The sequence below is a fragment of the Phaseolus vulgaris genome, chromosome 8 (assembly GCF_051622355.1).
Source record: "Phaseolus vulgaris cultivar YP4 chromosome 8, ASM5162235v1, whole genome shotgun sequence".
Taxonomy (NCBI): domain Eukaryota; kingdom Viridiplantae; phylum Streptophyta; class Magnoliopsida; order Fabales; family Fabaceae; genus Phaseolus; species Phaseolus vulgaris.
This window is the reverse complement of record NC_143505.1, coordinates 50,941,632-50,961,675: the sequence shown is the minus strand read 5'-3', so window position 1 is coordinate 50,961,675 and position 20,044 is coordinate 50,941,632. Positions and strand designations below refer to the sequence as shown.

Genomic DNA, 20,044 nt, shown 5'->3' with positions numbered 1-20,044 from the left:
AGGTTTTGAATTCGGTAAGCCCCCTTTTGCAAGCTTTTCTGATTTTTTTTCTTGTCATGTAGTTCTCGGTACAAAAATGCTCGGCATTTAGGTCCAAGTCGATTAGCCTTCTTCTCGCCAAAATCGTTTGTTGTCCTCACTTTAGTACGAAATTCTCTTAATTCTTTGAGTTGTATGAACTTGACCGCCCTTTGTTATAAGTTGACGAGACTTGAAGCGGGTTGTTTTTTGGCAAAGAATGTCTTAGAAAAGCCATGATTTGAGAGTGGTGATCATGTGATGCATGGCTATATTGGGGCTTAGGTTTGGATACTAGAGGTGAATTTCCCAAGTTGTTCCATGAACGCTCACAGTGACTATGGCTTGTCTTGTTTTATATTAACCAATTCTATTAACGTGGGGTGGTGAGATTGACTCATTACGAATTGTGCCTCAAACTTCATAACTAAGGTATCAAAACAATCGATGGAGTGGGGAGGCATCCGTGTGAACCAACTCAGAATGGCTCCTTTAGGGAGATAAGGAAGAGTTGGCACAGGAGTGTGTTCTCAATCATGTACAAGTTGATCTGGGTTACATATGCATCTACGTGCTTGTTAGACTCTCCTAGTTACTTGGAAGGTAGACTTCCATTTTAGTCTCGGTGAACATATGCCACTAGAATGATGTACCGAAGCTTCTAGTTGAAGTGAATGGTTTGGTACTTAAGTGGTGAGAGTTGTCGACTTCCTCCACTTTTGGAATAGTATTTCGATTGGACTCAGTGGGATTTCGGTTTTAGTCCCTCATAATTGGGATTGTCACGTTGTTGTCTAACTTCTGCCTCATGCGAGTATCCTCTGCTCTTAGGGCATTTATCTCTTCCATGTTCTTCTTTTTTAGGGTTTTCAACTCCTTCCTCATTTCCATTATCATTGTTATTTGGTCTTCTCAGTGGTTCTCCACTTCCTCTCGTGAACGTTTGTCGTTACTCGTCATATTTCTAATCTTTATCATGTGACTTCTCAGTAAAGTTTCCTTTCAACCCACGATTGGCGCAAAAAACGTTCTTACAAGACCAAATTTCCCTAGACGTGTCCTTCTCGGTCTTCAACTTTATCGCTTCTCGATTTCTCGATCTTCGAATTTTTGGCTTCTCAATCTTTGAGTTCTCAAAAACGGTACTTGCGATTATACTCTGACAATCGAGTGAGTTCTCGATTCAAGTAAAAGATGTTAGTTCAAGATCAAGATTGTGTTATCTTTGGCCTTATGGTGCTCTCCTATTTATAGTAATTGTATTGGGTCTTTGATTGTAAGGATGATTAGGTCGAGCCCAATGGAGTCCAATTGCCCTTTAATCACAAGTTGTTAATGACATCATTAACCTTGTATGTTGTTCGAGAGACCGTTTGTGATGAATCTTGTACCGTTCTCAGGAGTATATCAATACTCGACAACACAATATAAGATCTCACATAGTCTCAATACTTAATAGTACACTACAGGACCTCGTTATCTCCATTCGATAGTACAAATATCACATGAGATTAAGTGGTTGATATTATACAATAATCACTTCCTCTTTTTTATGTTAACTTGTTTGAAAGGTATTTATAGTTATAATTTCAAATATAAAATGCAAACTAATACTAATTAATATTGTTGAAATAGTTTTGCTAGATGGAAGAGTAAGCGTGATAATATACAAATAATTAAGTTCCTCCCGGTCATTATTCATTATTAAATTTTATAATATTATAATAAGTACGACTTTGCAGATAACTATTTTTTTATGTTTTTATTATAAACATCTCTCTTTTAAGTACATGGTATAAGGTTTTCTGAAACAACTAAAAAAATAGTTAATGTAATATTTCCAATGCAATTAAAACATCTAATTTAACAGAAGAAAACTAAAGAATATGAGATAAATTTAACAAAATCACAAATGATGTCATTGCAATTTACTTGTAGGGTAGAGACTCTGTTATTAAGGATATACAAAAAAATGAGCTAATTTAACTCTAGAGGCATATATACAAACTCGAAACACACACACATCATGTTATACAAAATTTATATACAGTTATGTACAAATTCAAGCATTCACCCAATTACCATATTTACATCAACGAATTGCAAGTTCCAAAGTCACACTTCAATACACCTCTAAATTCAGTCATAAAGTTTGGACTCTGAGAAGGAAGAGAGCAGAACAGCAGCAGTTGCACATCGTTCTCAGTGTCAAAGCATCACATTCACAACTGCTTCACTCTTGACTATATCTCCTCCTCATATTTGAATTATCAAAGACTCAATGTTAACCAATCATATTCTGACATCACATCAATCTCTTTTTGTTTTTTCTTTTTACAACATTTACATTATACAATGATTTATTGGCTATGGACCACGAGAGAGGAATTTTCTCAGGAAGTGCAGGATCACAATGATGAATGGTTGTGCATCAGGTATTTCTAAGAGAAGAGAGCCAGTCTTCCACATATTTTTTGCTCTCTGCAGACAAGGGAGAAAAGGCATAAATGTTGCAGCTCTAGCCTCACCAGAAGAAAACAAAATATAAATGCTATGTAATCTATCAACCACAAATATATGCGCAAAGTCCAAATTAATATTAACTTCACAAGTCACATCACATATCATACTAGATATAAGTCCAAGAACACTCAATTGTATTAAAAAATCCAATTCATGTCATTATTGTTAATAGGCTTGTTGATTCCAGCTAATGGACCATGAGGGTAAAGGCAGATTCATATATCCAACTAGATGGAAAATCTTATTTTCGTTTCAAAGCAAGAAAACTAGGTAAGATTAATGAATAAAAAAGTGCTGGTTAAAATCGTTTCAGCCCCAAATCATGTTTATCTCCTATGGACCTTTAAACATAAATACAGCAAGATTGATGAATTCTCTACTTATCTTAATCTTCGTTTATAAAAATGTGAAGTAACTTCCTCTCATTGAAAAATGAATTAGAAATAACACTAAATGCAAAATGGTATGCTTCAGTCTAGTAAAGTTTAACCAAAAAAATGTATCTGGGTAATATTTTTCTTAACTAATACAAATTCATGATGGAATTCAGCAGCTGCTGGAACCAATGCCTAAAATTGTATTTTGACAGTAATCAGTATCACGTGCAAAAAGCCAACAAAAATAGAAGACAACGAACATTTTGAATAGCTTTTACATTTTCAACTAATGTTTATTTGTTCAATCCAAATCCATGTATTCAAATGCTAAATTGATAATGATTCATTAACCAAAACAGACAGAGAAAACCAATTCAAAAGCAACACAAATGTAACTCCAACAGATGTGTTAATAAAAAAAGCTCACCATCTGAATAACTATCTGGAAAGTTCCCAACACCCCTCAGCAAATTACTTTTTGGATCCTCCAGTATTCTTCCATAGTCTCGTCCATAACAGGGAACCAGCACAGCAAAACTGTTATCAGTTTCATCATCACTTGGGAAACCAGGTCCATGAGGCTCTAACCAGCCAATTGACCAGTCAGAATCATCAGATTCAGAACCAGAAACACATCCACCATCAGATGGAACCAGAACAACATCATATTCCCTATCCACCTTCCTCTCTTCCCTACTGTGCCATTTGCGCTTCACCTTTCTCGATGAGGACCCCATATTCGTCTGAACCAAAGGAAACCTCAAAACATCCGATTCCCACAGATTCGAATCCGCAGAAGAATTTATAGAAGATCCATTTGGGATTCTTGGCTCTTGATGCTTTCCACTCCACAACCACCACGAGAGGTTAGTAAAAGCCACAGACATTTACACGACTGTGTCGTTTTTTTGCAGAAAAACTTCTTCTGAGCAAATGAACACAACCTCTTCTTGAACAAACAGCAGCTCTGGTAAGGGAAGCCTATTAAGAACTCAGTTAGCAACCATCTAAATTGAAGTGAAAGCAATTTTCACAACAGAAAATAAGGAAATCTAATGACTACAGAAGCACCTAAACAAAAACAAAAGCTAATAAAAAACGATTTCTTTAAACAATCATACTCAGAAAATATTTGGTGATACTTGAATTTCAAAAGCCAGAAGCCAGAAGAGCTGAATTTTCTAGCTGCGTAATTCATATGGTTTCCACCTCGGTGAGAATGACTAACAAGTCATAACAAAAGGCAATTTAATTAAATCATTAACAAACATTTGTTACTAGTTATAACAAAGGGCAATAGCCGCAGTACATTGTATATACACCAAAAAACAAAACCAAAACACAAACGGTACTCTAAAGTACATTGAACAAAGACACCCATTTTCTCAACAAGAATCGATAGGAATAAACCCATATTGACACATAATCAAAACAATGACAGATTCAAAACAGGAACCATACTATTCACAGCAAGAACAAAAAATAGCAAAGCTTAAAATAGCCACACAAACAAATTCCCAACGGGGGCACCACCGAGGTAACCGAATCCATTTTTTCAGCAAAAGTTCCAATTGTTTACCCCCAAAACAATTACACATGTAAACATTTGAATAAACACAAAAAAACGTGTCTTTACTCCAAAATCAGATAAAACAGGGTGAAAAACAAAAAACCCAGAAGCTGAAACGACAAAAGCACGAACTTTTGACAAAGATTCAATCATTCAGAGTATCCACAAACTGCTATTTAAGGAAAGAAAAAAAAAACGAAAACAAGGACGGGAAAAACGCTATTAATCAATCAGTGTATACCTTAAAAAGGTTAAATCCTCAGAAAGTAAAATCTGTTATTCAAAAAATGTTTATCAGAAACGAAGCTTTCACGAATAATATTAGGCTTTTAAGGGGAAAAGGGTAGACAGATAGATTGATAGAGAAAAATGAGAAGAAAAACCAGTCGCAATTGCTATACAGTTTCCAGATACCGTTGGATGATTCCAAATCACACGTGGCGCGTTCAGAACTGTTGGATCTATCCGAGCTGTTCCAGTAATAATTCACTTGGCATAATGCACAATACTATCAAGTAAAAGAGCGCCACGTGGGCGATGAAGAGAAGAACATAACAACGATAGTGTTATCCGGTGTAGCCGGTTCCACAATAGAAACAATGTTGAGGACACGTGGCGAGTGTGGGTAGGTGCGTGGCGTGAAGAAAAAGGTAGCCGTCAAAGATGTGGTGGTGGTTGGAGGCTGAGATGAGAAAGTAAAATTGTTGAAGGCAACAAGATTTGGTTTTGAATTTGCGTGGATGTGTGGTTCAAGGAACATTACTTAGAAGAAATTAAAATAAAATAAAAATTATTTCCCATTGTTACACTTTTTTTTATACTCCATGATTAGAGTTTAAAGCTTATGGTATTCTATCTCTGTTATTTTATTATCAATGTAATGAAAAGAAAAAAATGGTTAAACCTTCTTCTGTAAATATTTTTTATTTTTATTTTAAACGTTTTTTATTCTATTTTTATAATAAAGTTTTATCTTTGAAATATTTGTACATGTAGACTTTGAATTCGTCATTTTTAATTGAGTTGTAATAATTGTATCGGTCAATGTTCATATTTTATGTTCAACTCAACTTAATTATTTATATGGTGCACAATATGTATTTACTTTTTAATAAATCATAAATAAAAGCATGTTTAAATTTTTCTCTTAATAATTGCACCACCTCCTGCTTAAAGTGAGTGTAGTACCCTTAGTTTTTGAATTCTTTTTCTACACAATATAATAAGTGAATTTTTTTCGTATAACCTTTTTTTAAAATTAAAATACAAGAAAATCGAATTTGTGAAAAATAATTTTCATGATAAAAAATTAGGCAGAATTTGATTTTTGAGGAGTCCAATTTCACTCTGATTTTTTAATTTATTTTTAAACAAAAGTTGAGTATAATTTCGATTTAGGTTTTTCAATTTAATTTAAAAATTATTATAATAGTTTGTATAAAAATTTAATAAAAGATAAAAAAAAACATAAAATTGTATTGTTATTGTTATTCGTGTAAATTTGAAATGAAATAAATTTTTTAAATGTAATAGGAAGTATAGAACAAGTAAAGAGACATTTCCTTTTATAATTTTAAAAATAATTTCTAACATCAACTTTGTTTTATAAACACTTTTTTATTTCTCTTTTCATGTTTTACCTATGTTAATTTATAGAGAAAATAAACGAACATGGGAGATCAAGATTTACAAATACCAACCCCACAATCTTTACAACAAGCAACTCCTTCCAAAGTTTCAACTATGCAGATCAAGCTCTATTAAATCAATATGTGTAAAAACCTTTAGAAAGGGAGGTTGGAAGTATTGTGTAATTGTACAAACCGTTGATTAGTGTGCCTTGGAGAAAAGCAAAGTATGCATGATTGTGCAACACTAAATCTTGCAAATTTGTGTGCTTTAAAGAAAATCAATCTCCATTATGATACACTTTTATAGTTGATTTAGTTTGTGGAATACTAATGTGATTTTTGAATTGTTTGTGGGGGTATTATTAGGACCTATGTTAACTAAATGTTGTTAAAAAGGTGAAAGTAATAATCATTTAAAAATTTAAATTTGATTTTAGAATGTTATTTGCAATTAACAAAAATGTATTTTTTATATGATAAAGGTGTCAACCTAGCCGAGATGTCAAATATGGATGATTTGTCTAACACGAAAGCATTTTTATAAAAAAAGTTATAACTTCAAGAGAAAATAAATAAATTTTGCATTCATTAAAAGATTGTGAACACGGTACATGAATTACTATTTGTTTAAAAAAAACATTCATAAATATTGTGAAGTTGAAGTTAAAAATATATATCTTATCTATATTGTTACCTTAAAAACTCATACATATATGTTAGTCCACTATTCTTCATATATAAGTTGAACCATACACCAAATTAAAACCATTGAGTCAAAACACATCATTCGCACTAAATAAAGAAAATTGTTTTTTTGTCCATAACATCAAGATTCATATTCAAATGGACCAATTTTGCATCACATACCTAGAGAATCATTTTAATTCTTATCTTGCTATTGTGTTTGCAAATGGCCAAATCACATAAAATGAGAAAGGTGCTCATTTTCAATGTGTATCTCCTAAATTATTTCAAATCCCATACAATTATACCTTTATTCATTTTAAGGAAAAAAATATGCACTCTTTTGGTACTTTCCGTTGAAACAACATTGAAGTTGTACTACTGCCAACCTAAATTCACGGATCATGACCTATTTAGATATGATGTTGTTGAAAAAGATGTTCATGCTTGTCAAATGATAACTTATAAGTATAAATTTCCTTTTAATACAATAATTAAACTATATGTTATGCTTATAAGATCAATGAAAAAAATTATGAAGCTTCTAAACACATCAATTGCAAGATCTTTCACAACCCACAACCACAACCACATAGTAAAACAATACTTTACTTCAGAGGACTTATCCAATGAGCCACTATAATGGAAAGTCAAAATGATTATGATCTAATCTACAGATATTGCAATTTTAATTTAAAAAATGACAATCCAATACAATTAGTTTTTTGATTAACTATTTCACAGCATAACATGAGTACTATAATACAAAGATAGTAAACAAGTTATGAAAATCAACTACTAACCTCTAAGTCGAGGTATTAATAAAAATATTGTCTACAACCCAATATAAATAAAAATTAAAGTTGACATTACACCAACAATCAACCACAGACAACAAAATTAACCTTAAAACCCAAAAATTTATAACATAATATAATTTTACATTTTTAATGTGTTATTAAAAATCTTTAACAACTTCGTTTAAATTTTTCAATATTTTGAAAAGCAATATCATCATCCAAATAATTACAGAAATAATTAAAATAATAACAATTTATATTTTATATTTACTTACACAATTGATTTAAACCACTTTATTCTATTATTTATTTTATAATTCATAAATACAAAATTAAAGTTATATTGAACATTTTTTTTGTTATATACTTTAATCTAATTTTTAAAAGTTCTCCATCCCCTTCTTTTTAAAAATATTTGCAAAAAAGAATAATTAGTTTTGTTGGTTGAGAAAAGTTGAAAGGAAAAGAGAAAGTGAGATTTGGTAACTCACACTTGCTCCTCTTTGGTCCAAAATCTTTGTTTGTGTAGATGTTGCCAAATCAAAACTCCAAGCCAAACAAACAAACAACTTGACCCTCACTATTCCTCAATCCTCACCCACATCCAATGTGGCAAAAACCTCAACTTCATATTGTTATCCCTTTCTCAAAAAGAGAAGGTCCACAAATTTCCAACTTATTATTATTATTATTTTATTATAATACTATTATTGTTTTTGCCTCCATGTTAATGAATTCCTTCCTCAGCCACTCATTATGAAGATGCTTACATACCTAATGGGCCAACCAATTCACATGTGGCATGTGCAACATGGTTTCTCATTGCAAATTCAAATATCATTATCCAACTTTTCATTCTTGGGTTGGGTCCATAACCAAACATAATAACTATAAGATGCTCTATTCATTTCACCCACCAATTCTCCAACAACATCTTTCACTTCCTCCCACAATCCAACAACAATAATAATAAAATAATAATAATAATTATTATTATTGTTATTATAATACAATACATCTCTTCATAAAAAATAATTTTGGGCAAAATATATTTTTGACAGTACTGATTTTTTTTTTTTGAAATTTAATCTAGTCTTTTTTAAAACAATATTTATATTTTCCTTCTCTAAAAAGGATATCGATAAGGCTTTATAAAGGGAAAACAAATTATCTATATAACACTTGAAAACTAAAAGATAAAATAAAGAACCAGAAGAAAGTTTAAAGACATTAAAAGTACATCTTACCTATTTTTTTTTAACAATAATTATAATGAATCAAGAATACATTAATTATTTTCAGTAATATCTTCATATATTATTTTATAAATAGCTAAATAAATCTACAACTACTTCGTAATTCATTAATAAGAATATTTTTTTTTATCAAGATAATAACTTTGCTGTAATAATTTATACAATTTTAATTTCTTAAACAAACAAATCATGTAGAAGAGAAAAAACTATCTAGTAGATAAGCTTAATTAGTTTTGAATGTCTCGGAGTTGGAATAAATTTATCTTTTACCCTGTAATATTAAAATTGACATTTTTAATCATCTAATTAAAAAAAAAAAACACTTTAGTCTCTATACTTGAATGTCTTCTACCTAAATACTGTCAAAAAATACCTTGAAAAAAATTATTGTTATTATTTTTTTATAAAAAGTATATTGTTATTATAAAAGTAACATAAAAAATGAATAAATTGTGTTTCTAAACACTTGTCCACTTAATTTTTGTTTTTTTTTTAAGAAAATAAAATTTGAAAATTCTTGGTAGAAAGAAAATAAATTGATGACAAAAAAAAGTGAAGTAATATTAATCACTAAAAATTTAAAAGTATTCTTCCTAGTTGATTCTAGTATGTATTCTTTAACTTAAACAACTTTTTAAGAACAATAACTATAACTTTTTCAAACTTTATATACACTCCAAGCATTAATTTTTACCGTAGTCTCTTCATCTTTTGATTGTCTTTACTCTAACCATGGTCTCTTGACTTTTTGTATATATTCTCTTTCTTCATTAAATTCAAGAAGACAACATAAGCATATAAAATAATTAATATATTCAATTTAAATAAAAAATGTTGATTATATAATGATTCCTTAATCAATTTCTCCATTGATTTAGTTTAGAATTGAAGAGATTATTTTATTTTAATTTAGAATGAACTATTTCTTATGTTAAAAACAAGAATTTTTTTATTTTATTTTTAATAAAAAAATATTTTTTGTTGAGTAATAGTTCAAGTAAGTATTGAAATACAAATAAACTAATTTTTGTTCTCCGTTTACAAAGTCAGTTTTGCCGGTTGAACTTCTCTTATCTTGAGATTGAGATAGGAAGAGTTTTGAAACACCATTAAATGAGTGAAAAATATATTTGTAGATAATGAAAATGTAAACCATATATATACATGTTTATTTCATATTCTTTATGTTAATGTTCTTCTTTTCTTAGTTTCATTTGTTGTTTTTCATTCACTTTACCTCCTCAATTGCATGTTCTATTTTTTCTTACCTTTTTTTCATTTGTCTTTTCTCCATCTCCACTCACATGTTCTTCTTTTCTAATCTTCTTGTGTGATTTCCTTTTCTCCTTTTTCTCCCTTTATAGTTTCTTTCTCTTCTTTTCATTGGTTTTCTCTTCATTTTCCTTATCTCTTTTTCTTATTTTTTCTTTCTTTCCCCTTCTTTTTCTCCCCCATTCAATGGTGACAACAATTTCAACACCAAGAAAAACCTACTTATTTTGTCTATAAGAAGTAAACAAGTTATAAAAGGACAAAAAAATTGGACTCTTAGCGTTGACGGAAAAGTAAAAGCTTGAAATGTTTTAAGTTTTTTTTCTTAAAAAGATAAATATATTATAAAAAAAATATTAAATAAAAATAAATTTAAAATCTAAATAATTAGTAGTTAAAATATTGGTAACTATTTAAATACCAATTTAAAAATTATTTATTAATAACAAAAACTAATTTAGATATTAATAATTTTTTAATTTTTAAAATAATATTTAATTTAATTAATATAACAATTAATAATTTTTGTTTATAAAATTAATTTTTATTTAATAATTTTCTAATAATAATAGTATGTGTTTGTAAATATAAAAAAATAAAATAATTTCAAACATGACAATATTTTCCAATAAACATAAGAGGAAAAGAAAAGGGAAGTTGATATTTTTTTTTTCCAAAAATATTTATTTAACAACCGTATTTCACCTTACAACCCAATAAATATTAATATTTTAATCATTTATAAAAATTTATAATTTATAATTTTTTTAATTTTGAAAAAATTCTAATATTTGCATTTTGCTTGTATTTTTTTTATTAAGAAAGTCTTTTTTTTATTTTTTTTTATAAATATTAATATTTATTGTTGTAGGATGAGGATAGTTGTCGAAATATCATAGTTTTTCGCATTTACTTACGAACATCAACATACAATTGAGTGCTCAAAGGCACCCTCTAATGAATCCTTGGAGTTAGAATCATAGGATAACGTAAAAATCCAACTATGCATGCTTCTAATTAATTATTTTAGCTTTATCAATAATTGATTTTTTTCTTTTGGGATAACTTTAGCCCAATAAATTATGTTTAATATAAATATGCTTAACTTTTGAATGTCGAACGAGTTTAGTAACACCTCAACAATAATATCATTTGGATAAACCACCATGTCTAATAAGCCACAAAAAGGAAGCCAAAATAATATATTTGTCTGCTGAAGACAAACGAAAGTTAATGATTGATACACAGATACACACCATAAGAATATGGTAATTGCATGCACCTTAGATTATGGTCTTTTAATAACGTCCACTGTTCTCTTTCTCCAGGGTTCTTTTTTGTTTCAGTGGACTTCTAGCTTCACTCACTTCAGACTCCTTCTTGTTCAAAGATTCATCTGGCTTACTGCCGTTCACGTCTCCCAGTGGAAGGCCACCACCATTTGATGATACTTGTTTTCGCATAGCTCGTGGTATTCTCAAAGGTATACCTGTCTCAGTTACGTTTTTCTCTACCTTAGGGGGTACCGGAACATTTTCAGGTCTAGAAGAGTGCATTTTTTGTGGTATGTTCATAGATTCATTCGCTTCACTGATGCTATTGTTTTCTTTCTTGGGTACTGCAGCATTATCTGACTGGGTGGACGGTGGATCTGGAACAACAACTACTGTAGGCACAGTGGACTTTCGCCATTTCTTTCTTTGATTAGCCTTCTGGGCGTTTGATTGGGCCTGCAAAAAACAGAAACAGCTTGTCTTAGACCAAACAATACTGAAGTAATTAATCTGAGTGGCATCTAATTTACATGTAATGACCATGAAAGAAATTATTCCCAAGAGATTTGACTGATGATTTATGACTGACACGCACCAGTGTATTTCCAATATCAGAAAGGGCTTTTCTTGGCCCATGATTATCACTGTGGGCATCAGCAGGCCCCTCAACCAGTGCACCCTGAAGCAACTCAGCACCTTGAGCAGCAAGAAGGCGATTTTTGTCAGCTTCCTCAATGCCGGAATCATTACCACTCCCTTCAACTTGTGCCTCACTTGAGATTGATGATCTGTTGGCACACTTGGATGCTAGGCAACCACAAGAACTCCCACAAGTGCCACCCATAGCTCTGCATGTGCACTTGTTGGTCTTGCAAGATGAAAATTTACTACAAGAGCAGCATGTATCTGATGCAGTTTCCTCGGATGCACCTCCATCTCCTTCTATTGAATTATCTTTCCCATCTTCTGAATGGGTATTTGACAGATTGTTTTCCATGCTTACGCAGCTTCTAGACTTTCTTTTCTTAAAGGGTATTTTTCTTACAGACTCTACCCATTCATCATCAGTGACATCTGCAACATAATCGACATCTGCAACATTATCATCTCCTTCGTCTGTATCTGATGTTGATAAATCCATATCCTCTAGTAAAATTGCAGATCTCCGGTTTTCCTAAATGATGTCAAAATTATCATTAACTATAGTACCATAAAAGAAGTTATTGAAGATGGGATCAACCACACGTAGGCATATTAGAGATAAGCAAAACACCTACCATTTTGCGCAAGTCGTACTTATGCCCTCCGACATCCCCCACAGATTCAGAGTATCTCATTGCACTCTGTCATAATTTTAAATAAATAATAGGGTTAAACACAGGACCAATATTTCTTCAATTTTACAAACTGTAGCTTTCGGAAAGGAGAAAAAAAAAATTATTTCTCAAGCTCAATATACCAGCTTCAACTGATGAATAAGTTCAGACTTCTGCATTTCTGATTGTCTAAGTGAACAGCTCAATCTTACTACTTTTTCTTTTAGATCTATTATTTCCATGTCCTTCTCTCGGCAAGTGACTTCTCTATCTCTCAATAAACACCTGAAATAGAAAAGCAAAGAAAAAAAGTCATATCATGAGAAAAGATAACTTACTACAGATTAACAGATTGCATTTTAGTAGAACAAATAATTGAAGAACTTTAAATTTTAGAGGTAACTTGGTTAACTGTAATCACCAAAAGTTTAACTTGCAGGTAAGTTCTACTACCTAGAGGAAGATGCCAAGTTGAACAAATGATTCATCAAATTCTTGGATTCAGCCAGAGAACGGACTTGGTTCCAACGTCCCTTGCCACTAAAAACCCGTTCCCGCTCTTCTGCCTCTGACAACTGAGATGCCATCGAGAGCAATGTTGTAGAAGAAGAAGCGATCATTTTTTCAAGAGCATATATCCTTGAATTTCTTGCACCCGGAGACATTGATACGACGCCATCACTAAAATTAACAGTCAAGCAAGAAGATGCTGTCAATTATATTTTTCCAAATACAAAATTGTAAATTAAATTAATGCCTTGCAAGGCTTTTTCACCTTGAATTGTTTATCCTCATCATATCTGCTTCTTCCTTTAATCTAGCAATCTCATTGGCCATTTTTGCCCTCCTGGAATGAATTGTTTGTGACATGATTAATAAGTAAATTGGTTCAAGATTTCTCATCTTTTTAAATTCAAATCATGTAGGAAAAACATAGGTAAGCAAACTTTGCATACATATCGGAACAAATACAAATATCTCCCTAGTACATACTTTAATTTAGAGCTGAGTGAAATTGACATAAGAAGGCAGTTTGCCCTTCAGAAATAAGCCTTCACCGTATTATTTAAACTTAAGCTCATTAGATTTAACCGGTATATAACAACCTACTCAGTCAGGGTTGAGATGAAAAATCAAAGCTTAAAAAGTAGAACATACTCTTCCATTTGACGCTCATGTGCTGAACGTACTTCATGCACTCGGACTGTGACTTCAAGCTCATGCTCAATTGCCTGCATCAAAGCCTTCAAATAGAAACATATGTCAAGCAGTTAGCTAAATAAACACCAAGACATGACATTTTCCACCAAATAGCATGATGGAATTATGATATTAAAATAGCCTATCCTACATCGCCACCGTCTACAAATTAGAAAAGAACGGTAGATTATTTAGCAACATTGTTGTGAATGACATGCATAGTAATATAAGTACCTGAATTCCTGGACCATTCCCACCTACAGCACCTGTGTATAAAAGAAAGAACTGCTAGTTATCAACAAGTTCACAAAATAGAGAAAGCTGTGTGGCACAATAAATCTCGAGTCATACTTTCACGTGAAGAAGTCTTTCGAGATTCCAAGAGTTCTTTTAGCCTTTTTGTAGCCAAGGACGCTTCTTCTGTCTTCCTTTGTAATACCTGTAATGAACTCATGAATAATAGGAATAACCAGTGCAACAAGAATAAGTTATTTGAAATTCTATTTACCATCTTTTGCCTCTGATTCAATGCTAACAGCTTATGCATCTCGTATTCGTTCCTCCTTCCTTCTTTTTTAAGCTGAAATGGCAAAAAAATATGTATTAGAAGATGCACTAATAACTGATCACTTTGTTCATATTAGACAAAAGCGGTCATTCCTTATGCAAAAGGTCGCAAATAACCTATGTACCTAACAAATATAAACAGATAGAATAGTGTATTATTATTATCGAATGGAAAGGAATACTACAAGTATATTTTTCCCTCCATACAATTACAGAAGAATGGAGTAATAAAAGGAACATTTTTTGCTAAAAAGTTGAAGAAAATTATTCTGAGTTGAATTTACCTGGAGAACTTCTTTCTCACGTAAAGCTTTCCATAACCTAAATTGTTCTGATTCCTGCTTAATCTTATGTTGCAATTGAACCTGAAGAAAATAAACTATCGCTAATGACTCGAAAGGAAAAGAAAAACAAAGCAGAGATTTCTTCTACAAACTGAGTAAAGTCCCAATAGCAAGTCATTGCACCTTATGAGATTTAATTCTCTGGATCTCATCCTGCAGTCGTTTAGATGCCTCATCACTTTTCTGTTTTTGTCTCAACAGTTGAGCTTGAGCTTCTTGTTTCTTCTTCAGTACAGAGACCTGGAAAAACAAACAATCAGTTCACCACCCTGAGTGGCCATTAAGAGTTAAGACATCCCAAATAATAGGTCCACCTGTGCTTCAAGAGCATTTAACTTTTGGAGATATTCCTCCTTTAGCTTTTGAGCTCCGTCATCAGAGGTAGATGAAATATTTGCAAGATTGCACCTAAGTTCCTCAATTTCTTTCTACAAAGAATACAGAGTTATAAAAGTAATAATTTAAACGCAATATAATTCAAGATGGCAGAGATCAAATACCTGCAAAAATTTCTTTTCTTGTTCTAACTCAAGAACTTTCTTTTCATAATGATGCTTAAGAACTGAAGTATCAGCATTATTAAACATCTTCATTTCAGCCTTCAACATTAAAAAAATATAAAACAATAAGCAGAAAAAAATCTTCTAAAATCAACACTAAAAAGCATATATCCAAAATATCTTGCAACTTTGTCAAATTTGAAAGGATATAAACATTGTCAAAACAAAACATTCAATGTCTCCATGAAATTTGAAACTGGATGCAGAAATTTTCACCTCCTTTTGTTCAAGTTTCTTATCCAATTCTTTGAGCTCCCTGTCCAACTTTTCTTGAAGAGAAGAGTGTTCTATTTCCTTTGCATGATCTTCCATGTCATCTGCATACAGGTTGCACAATGTTCAAAAATTATCTATTGATATTTAGGAATAAATATCTATCCACAGTTATAGCAAAAATGCATATAAAAATATCGGGTATCAAGAAGTCTAAATCTTGTTCCCAAGTCTAGCTTTTTGAGAAATCAGTCATCATTATCTCATAATTTATGTACATAACTCAAGCATAATGAATTAGTTATGAAATAATATTATCAATAACATCAGTGTCACGGATTAATTAACAAATAAATACACTGTATAATTATACATAAAAAAAAACTACTTCCAATGTTCTACCTGTTATGTCAGCTGATTTGGCTTCACAATCAGAAGAGTACTCATTACCACATGCTAATAAAACATTCTTTGAACGGAATCCACTATCATCTGTATCAACCCAGTCATCAAAATGTCTAGATTTTGCATGTGAATTTTTCAAACGCTGCAATTCACCTTCCAGATCTTGGATCTTTGACACATAAGATTTCACCAGGTCATAATCCTAGAAACGAGGTCACACCATGAGTCAGTTATGGATAGCTTTATCAGATAATTGTAATTATGCATTAGCAATGACTTGATGAGTTCAAACCTCGTTTGAATTTGAGTCAATTTCATCCCAGGATTTACCATTTCGAATTGATTCTATTTTCATCACCATTTGGTCTTTTTCAACCTAAATTCAACATCTTGAGTGAGACCGAGCAACTTGATGGCAAATTAAACAGAAATACTGGAAGCAACTAACAACATTTATTTTTTGACAAAAGACCTAGCATTATTAGAGATGAGAGCATAAAGGATAGAGAAAGACCTGAGCATCACATGCACGTTGTGCTAAACTCTCACAAGTTACTCGTCGATCTTGAAGCTCCCGCTGTAGTTCTACATTGCTCGCTTCAAGTAAGGATATTTTGTGTTTGAGAATCTAATGGAGAAAAGAACAGGACATTAGAAACCTATACCCAGCAAAAGGAGGGATCAACATCAGAAACTTCCTAAAAGTATGATGTACCTGAAGTTCATCAAATGCCCCTCCGGTATCACCTTTGTAAAGTAGAAGCTCAGACTGCAGTTGCTCAATCTGACTTCGCATTCTCTGCATCTGAGCTCCCACTGGATCACGATTAATCTAAAAGAAGAAAATTTAAAATCATCAAACATCTGAGCTCCCACATAAACAATTGCCATTGTCACTCACAATTTAATTTAAGAAGGGACAAAATGAAACAAAACATTGAGAACACCAATATAAAGCACTTACGACTGCCTTGTTCTGAATGTTGCGAGCACGGTTTGCATACTTCAGAGTGTTCAATGTCTCTTCAGCATTGGTGTCAGCAGGACTAACACATGCTGCAGCATTCCCAAAACAAATTTGATGATCCATATATAAATAATAAAAAAAGTGTAAAAATTTCGAAATCCACCAAGTACTGTACCTATCATAACAGTTTTGCTGTTTCCTCCAAGAGAGTCCTGCGTGTCATTAGCCAACTCCATGTCAAGATGATATATGAATCCATGATATAGAAATATCAGAAGTAAGCGCTACAACTAAAATCTAGTATCACATCACATTTTCAGTAATAATGACTTTTTGAAAACAAGTTTCAAGATAGGAGTTGCAATAGTTTCAAACAAAATAATAGGCATACTTCCTATCCCAACAATACTTTTAATAATGAGCATAGAAGTCATCACTCCATCAGTCATGGAATGAGATATATAAAGAATCATACATATTATAGACACAACTAGACATAATGTTTTAACAAACACTGTGCAAACCTGTAGTAGTCTTGTTAGTTTGCTATCGCGATATGGCACATGGCCACCTTCTTTTCGCTTTCTTTCATCTCCCAGTGCACTTATCACATTCCCAAGAGCTAATAAACCCTTGTTGATATGAATGCCTTGACAATGGAAAAACTAAATGATCATTAAATAGCTTAAATATTGCATTTATAAAACTCAGCTAGTAGCAGAAAGGCATTGTAAGATTTTAAAAATGCTTTTGTGATTGGTGAAAAATATGAAATAATCTATTTGTGCATTAATGCTATCCCTAATTTTAACAATATGTCTTACACATACAACAGGGTACCTTCTTTCAAACGCATGCCATCAGCACCAGTTCTTTTTGCTCGTTCGGAACCAGCAAGGTCTACCAAATGTAGTTTTGCACACAAGACATCATCACCACTCTTTTGCTCCATAGTGATTGTGAATATAGCATGTGATCGACTAAACAAAGAGCATAACCACAGTCATCGTACTTTAATAAAGCAAGGTTCCACTTCAGCAGAGGGGAGATATATAAATTTTGATAGGCAGTATTTGAATTTTATCGATTCAAATCAAATTACTCCTAAACAACATTGACCCCGCAGACTAAGTATAGCAATTTACCTTGACTGACTGTTCATGTTTGTACTCCCAGTGGCTCGTGACAGTGAACCTCGAGAAAGATAAGATGACATTTCTTCTTTAGTCTTTACTTCAGCCTCAGTAACACCAGCCAATGTTATTCCCCCATTCACTGTTTCCCTAATCTGTATGGGAACTCTGCTGGGCGCAGCAGACTTCGCAGTAGAAACCACATCTCCTCTAGATTGATTGGGATCAAGTAAATCAAATACCTCTTCCTTGAATATCTGTAATCAGTTATACAAGTTCAAACTTCTATGTTTCAAAGCCTGAGCACAATTACAGAAAAAAAAATCATAAGCATTATTCTTTACCTCGATAAACGATACCCTAATCAAAAACTCTGAGGATTCCTTCATAGTCTGAACCCTCTTGAATATTGTCTCCATCACCTTGGGTATAATACCACCCGCATTTTCTTCTCCGGTGTAATTGGTGCCCATGGTGTATGTCTTCCCAGATCCGGTCTGAGAATAAAAACCCAGTTAAAACAAACTATATATAACAACAGAAGTTTCTCAGATAAAAAATTTCCAATTATCAAAGTCAAAACCAGATGCAAAACTATACCTGTCCATAAGCAAGAACAGTTGCGTTGTAGCCGTGAAAAAGTGCATCTACAAGTGGAGCTACACAATCATTGTATACTGTGGACGATGGAGATCCCGAACTACCATAAACATAGTCATAAGTGAAAGCATGTGACCCAATTTGCACCTACACAGCATCCAATAACAACAATTACACATTAAATTCATATATTCCTACAAATTTCAACATAAACTAAATCAAAAAGAGAACAGGCCATATGACTTTATTAAATGCGTGATAAGTGAACAGACGCAAGACACAGCAAATGCAACACGAACAGAGCATCCAGACTCGATGGAAAACATGCCTACCTGAGGTTCACCGGGAACAACGGAGATGCAATCTGTACATCCGAGCAGAAGCTCCGACGTGATCAGAGGCCGTATGTTGACCGCAACACGTACACACTGCGGTGCGTCGTAGTTCTCCATCTCCAATCAATCCGAACCAGCCTCGAGATTAAAAACCCTAAAACCCAATCAAAACGCAAAACTTAAACAGAATGACGTTGAATTGCTTAGCATTTCCCTCGAAACTCACTTTTTCACAATCTCTAATAGAAGCGAATGATTGTGAAGAAGCTTTGAGAATCGAAGCTGGTGAAGTTTCGAAATGAGTGTGAATTTACTTTACCTGATGTGAGAGAGAGGAACGAAGAGAACGAAGAAAGTGAGAGAGTGAGAGAGAAACAAAGAGAACGAAGAAAGTGAGAGAGTGAGAGAGAAACAAAGAGAACGAAGAAAGTGAGAAAGAAGAGAGAGTATGAAACGAACGAAGTGTTCTAATTTTGAACAGAGAAGAGAGGGTAATGGCTCCGATTTTGAATGTGGATGTGTTGGGTTAGATTAAAACGGATTTGAGAAAATGGCGCTTAGGTCCGAATTCAAACAGGACCTTGCTCACGAGTCACGTGCCATGATGAATCTCAGTGAAACTCTAACGGTCACAATATTAAGCAAACATAGAAACCCCACTCAAAAATGAATAATTATTTAAAGCATACTCCATTAGTGGATTTTTTTCCATTCTACTGTAATTTTTCTACGATTTTTTCGAAAAAACAAAAAAAAAATATTAAAAATTGGTAAATCGTGAATCTAAAAAACAAATTATTTAACCTAAACTCGCTAACTTAAGCAACCATTTAAAAAAAACAAATTCGTATATCTCACATACAATTTTTTTTTAAAAATTATAGTTTGTCAAATTAAAAAAAATAGAATTCGTATATTAAATATAAGATTTCTAATTAAAATCGTATATGAATATATATTTTTAAATTTTTAATATATAAAATTAAATTTTTTGAAATT

General features: G+C 32.2%; 2 protein-coding genes across 3 annotated transcripts; both read right to left on the bottom strand.

Annotated features, from left to right (window-relative positions):
- Positions 1 to 2,019: 2,019 nt before the first annotated feature.
- Positions 2,020 to 4,859, bottom strand: LOC137825716 (uncharacterized). Of its 2 annotated transcripts, none has more exons than XM_068631455.2 (3): positions 4,730 to 4,859; positions 3,346 to 3,899; positions 2,020 to 2,499 (listed from the first exon to the last, which is right to left on the bottom strand). In XM_068631455.2, exons 2-3 carry the CDS (start codon positions 3,803 to 3,805, stop codon positions 2,450 to 2,452), a joined length of 510 nt encoding a protein of 169 aa, XP_068487556.1. In that variant the 5' UTR covers positions 3,806 to 3,899; positions 4,730 to 4,859; the 3' UTR covers positions 2,020 to 2,449. The 2 variants fall into 2 exon arrangements, with proteins under 2 accessions (XP_068487556.1, XP_068487557.1); XM_068631456.1 differs by having other exon boundaries at positions 4,040 to 4,732.
- A 6,378-nt stretch (positions 4,860 to 11,237) lies between these two features.
- On the bottom strand, positions 11,238 to 19,547 carry LOC137825847 (kinesin-like protein KIN-4C). Its single transcript, XM_068631631.2, has 28 exons — positions 19,365 to 19,547; positions 19,043 to 19,199; positions 18,711 to 18,857; positions 18,455 to 18,607; positions 18,123 to 18,367; positions 17,818 to 17,957; positions 17,502 to 17,626; positions 17,153 to 17,189; positions 16,975 to 17,066; positions 16,726 to 16,842; positions 16,525 to 16,638; positions 16,303 to 16,386; positions 16,008 to 16,212; positions 15,609 to 15,709; positions 15,333 to 15,431; positions 15,147 to 15,260; positions 14,956 to 15,072; positions 14,773 to 14,853; positions 14,430 to 14,501; positions 14,273 to 14,360; positions 14,156 to 14,187; positions 13,880 to 13,965; positions 13,497 to 13,568; positions 13,175 to 13,402; positions 12,865 to 13,006; positions 12,683 to 12,748; positions 12,001 to 12,579; positions 11,238 to 11,861 (listed from the first exon to the last, which is right to left on the bottom strand). The coding sequence occupies exons 2-28, from the start codon at positions 19,160 to 19,162 to the stop codon at positions 11,430 to 11,432; spliced, it is 3,888 nt and encodes a 1,295-aa protein (XP_068487732.1). The 5' UTR covers positions 19,163 to 19,199; positions 19,365 to 19,547; the 3' UTR covers positions 11,238 to 11,429.
- Between the last annotated feature and the right edge of the window lie 497 nt (positions 19,548 to 20,044).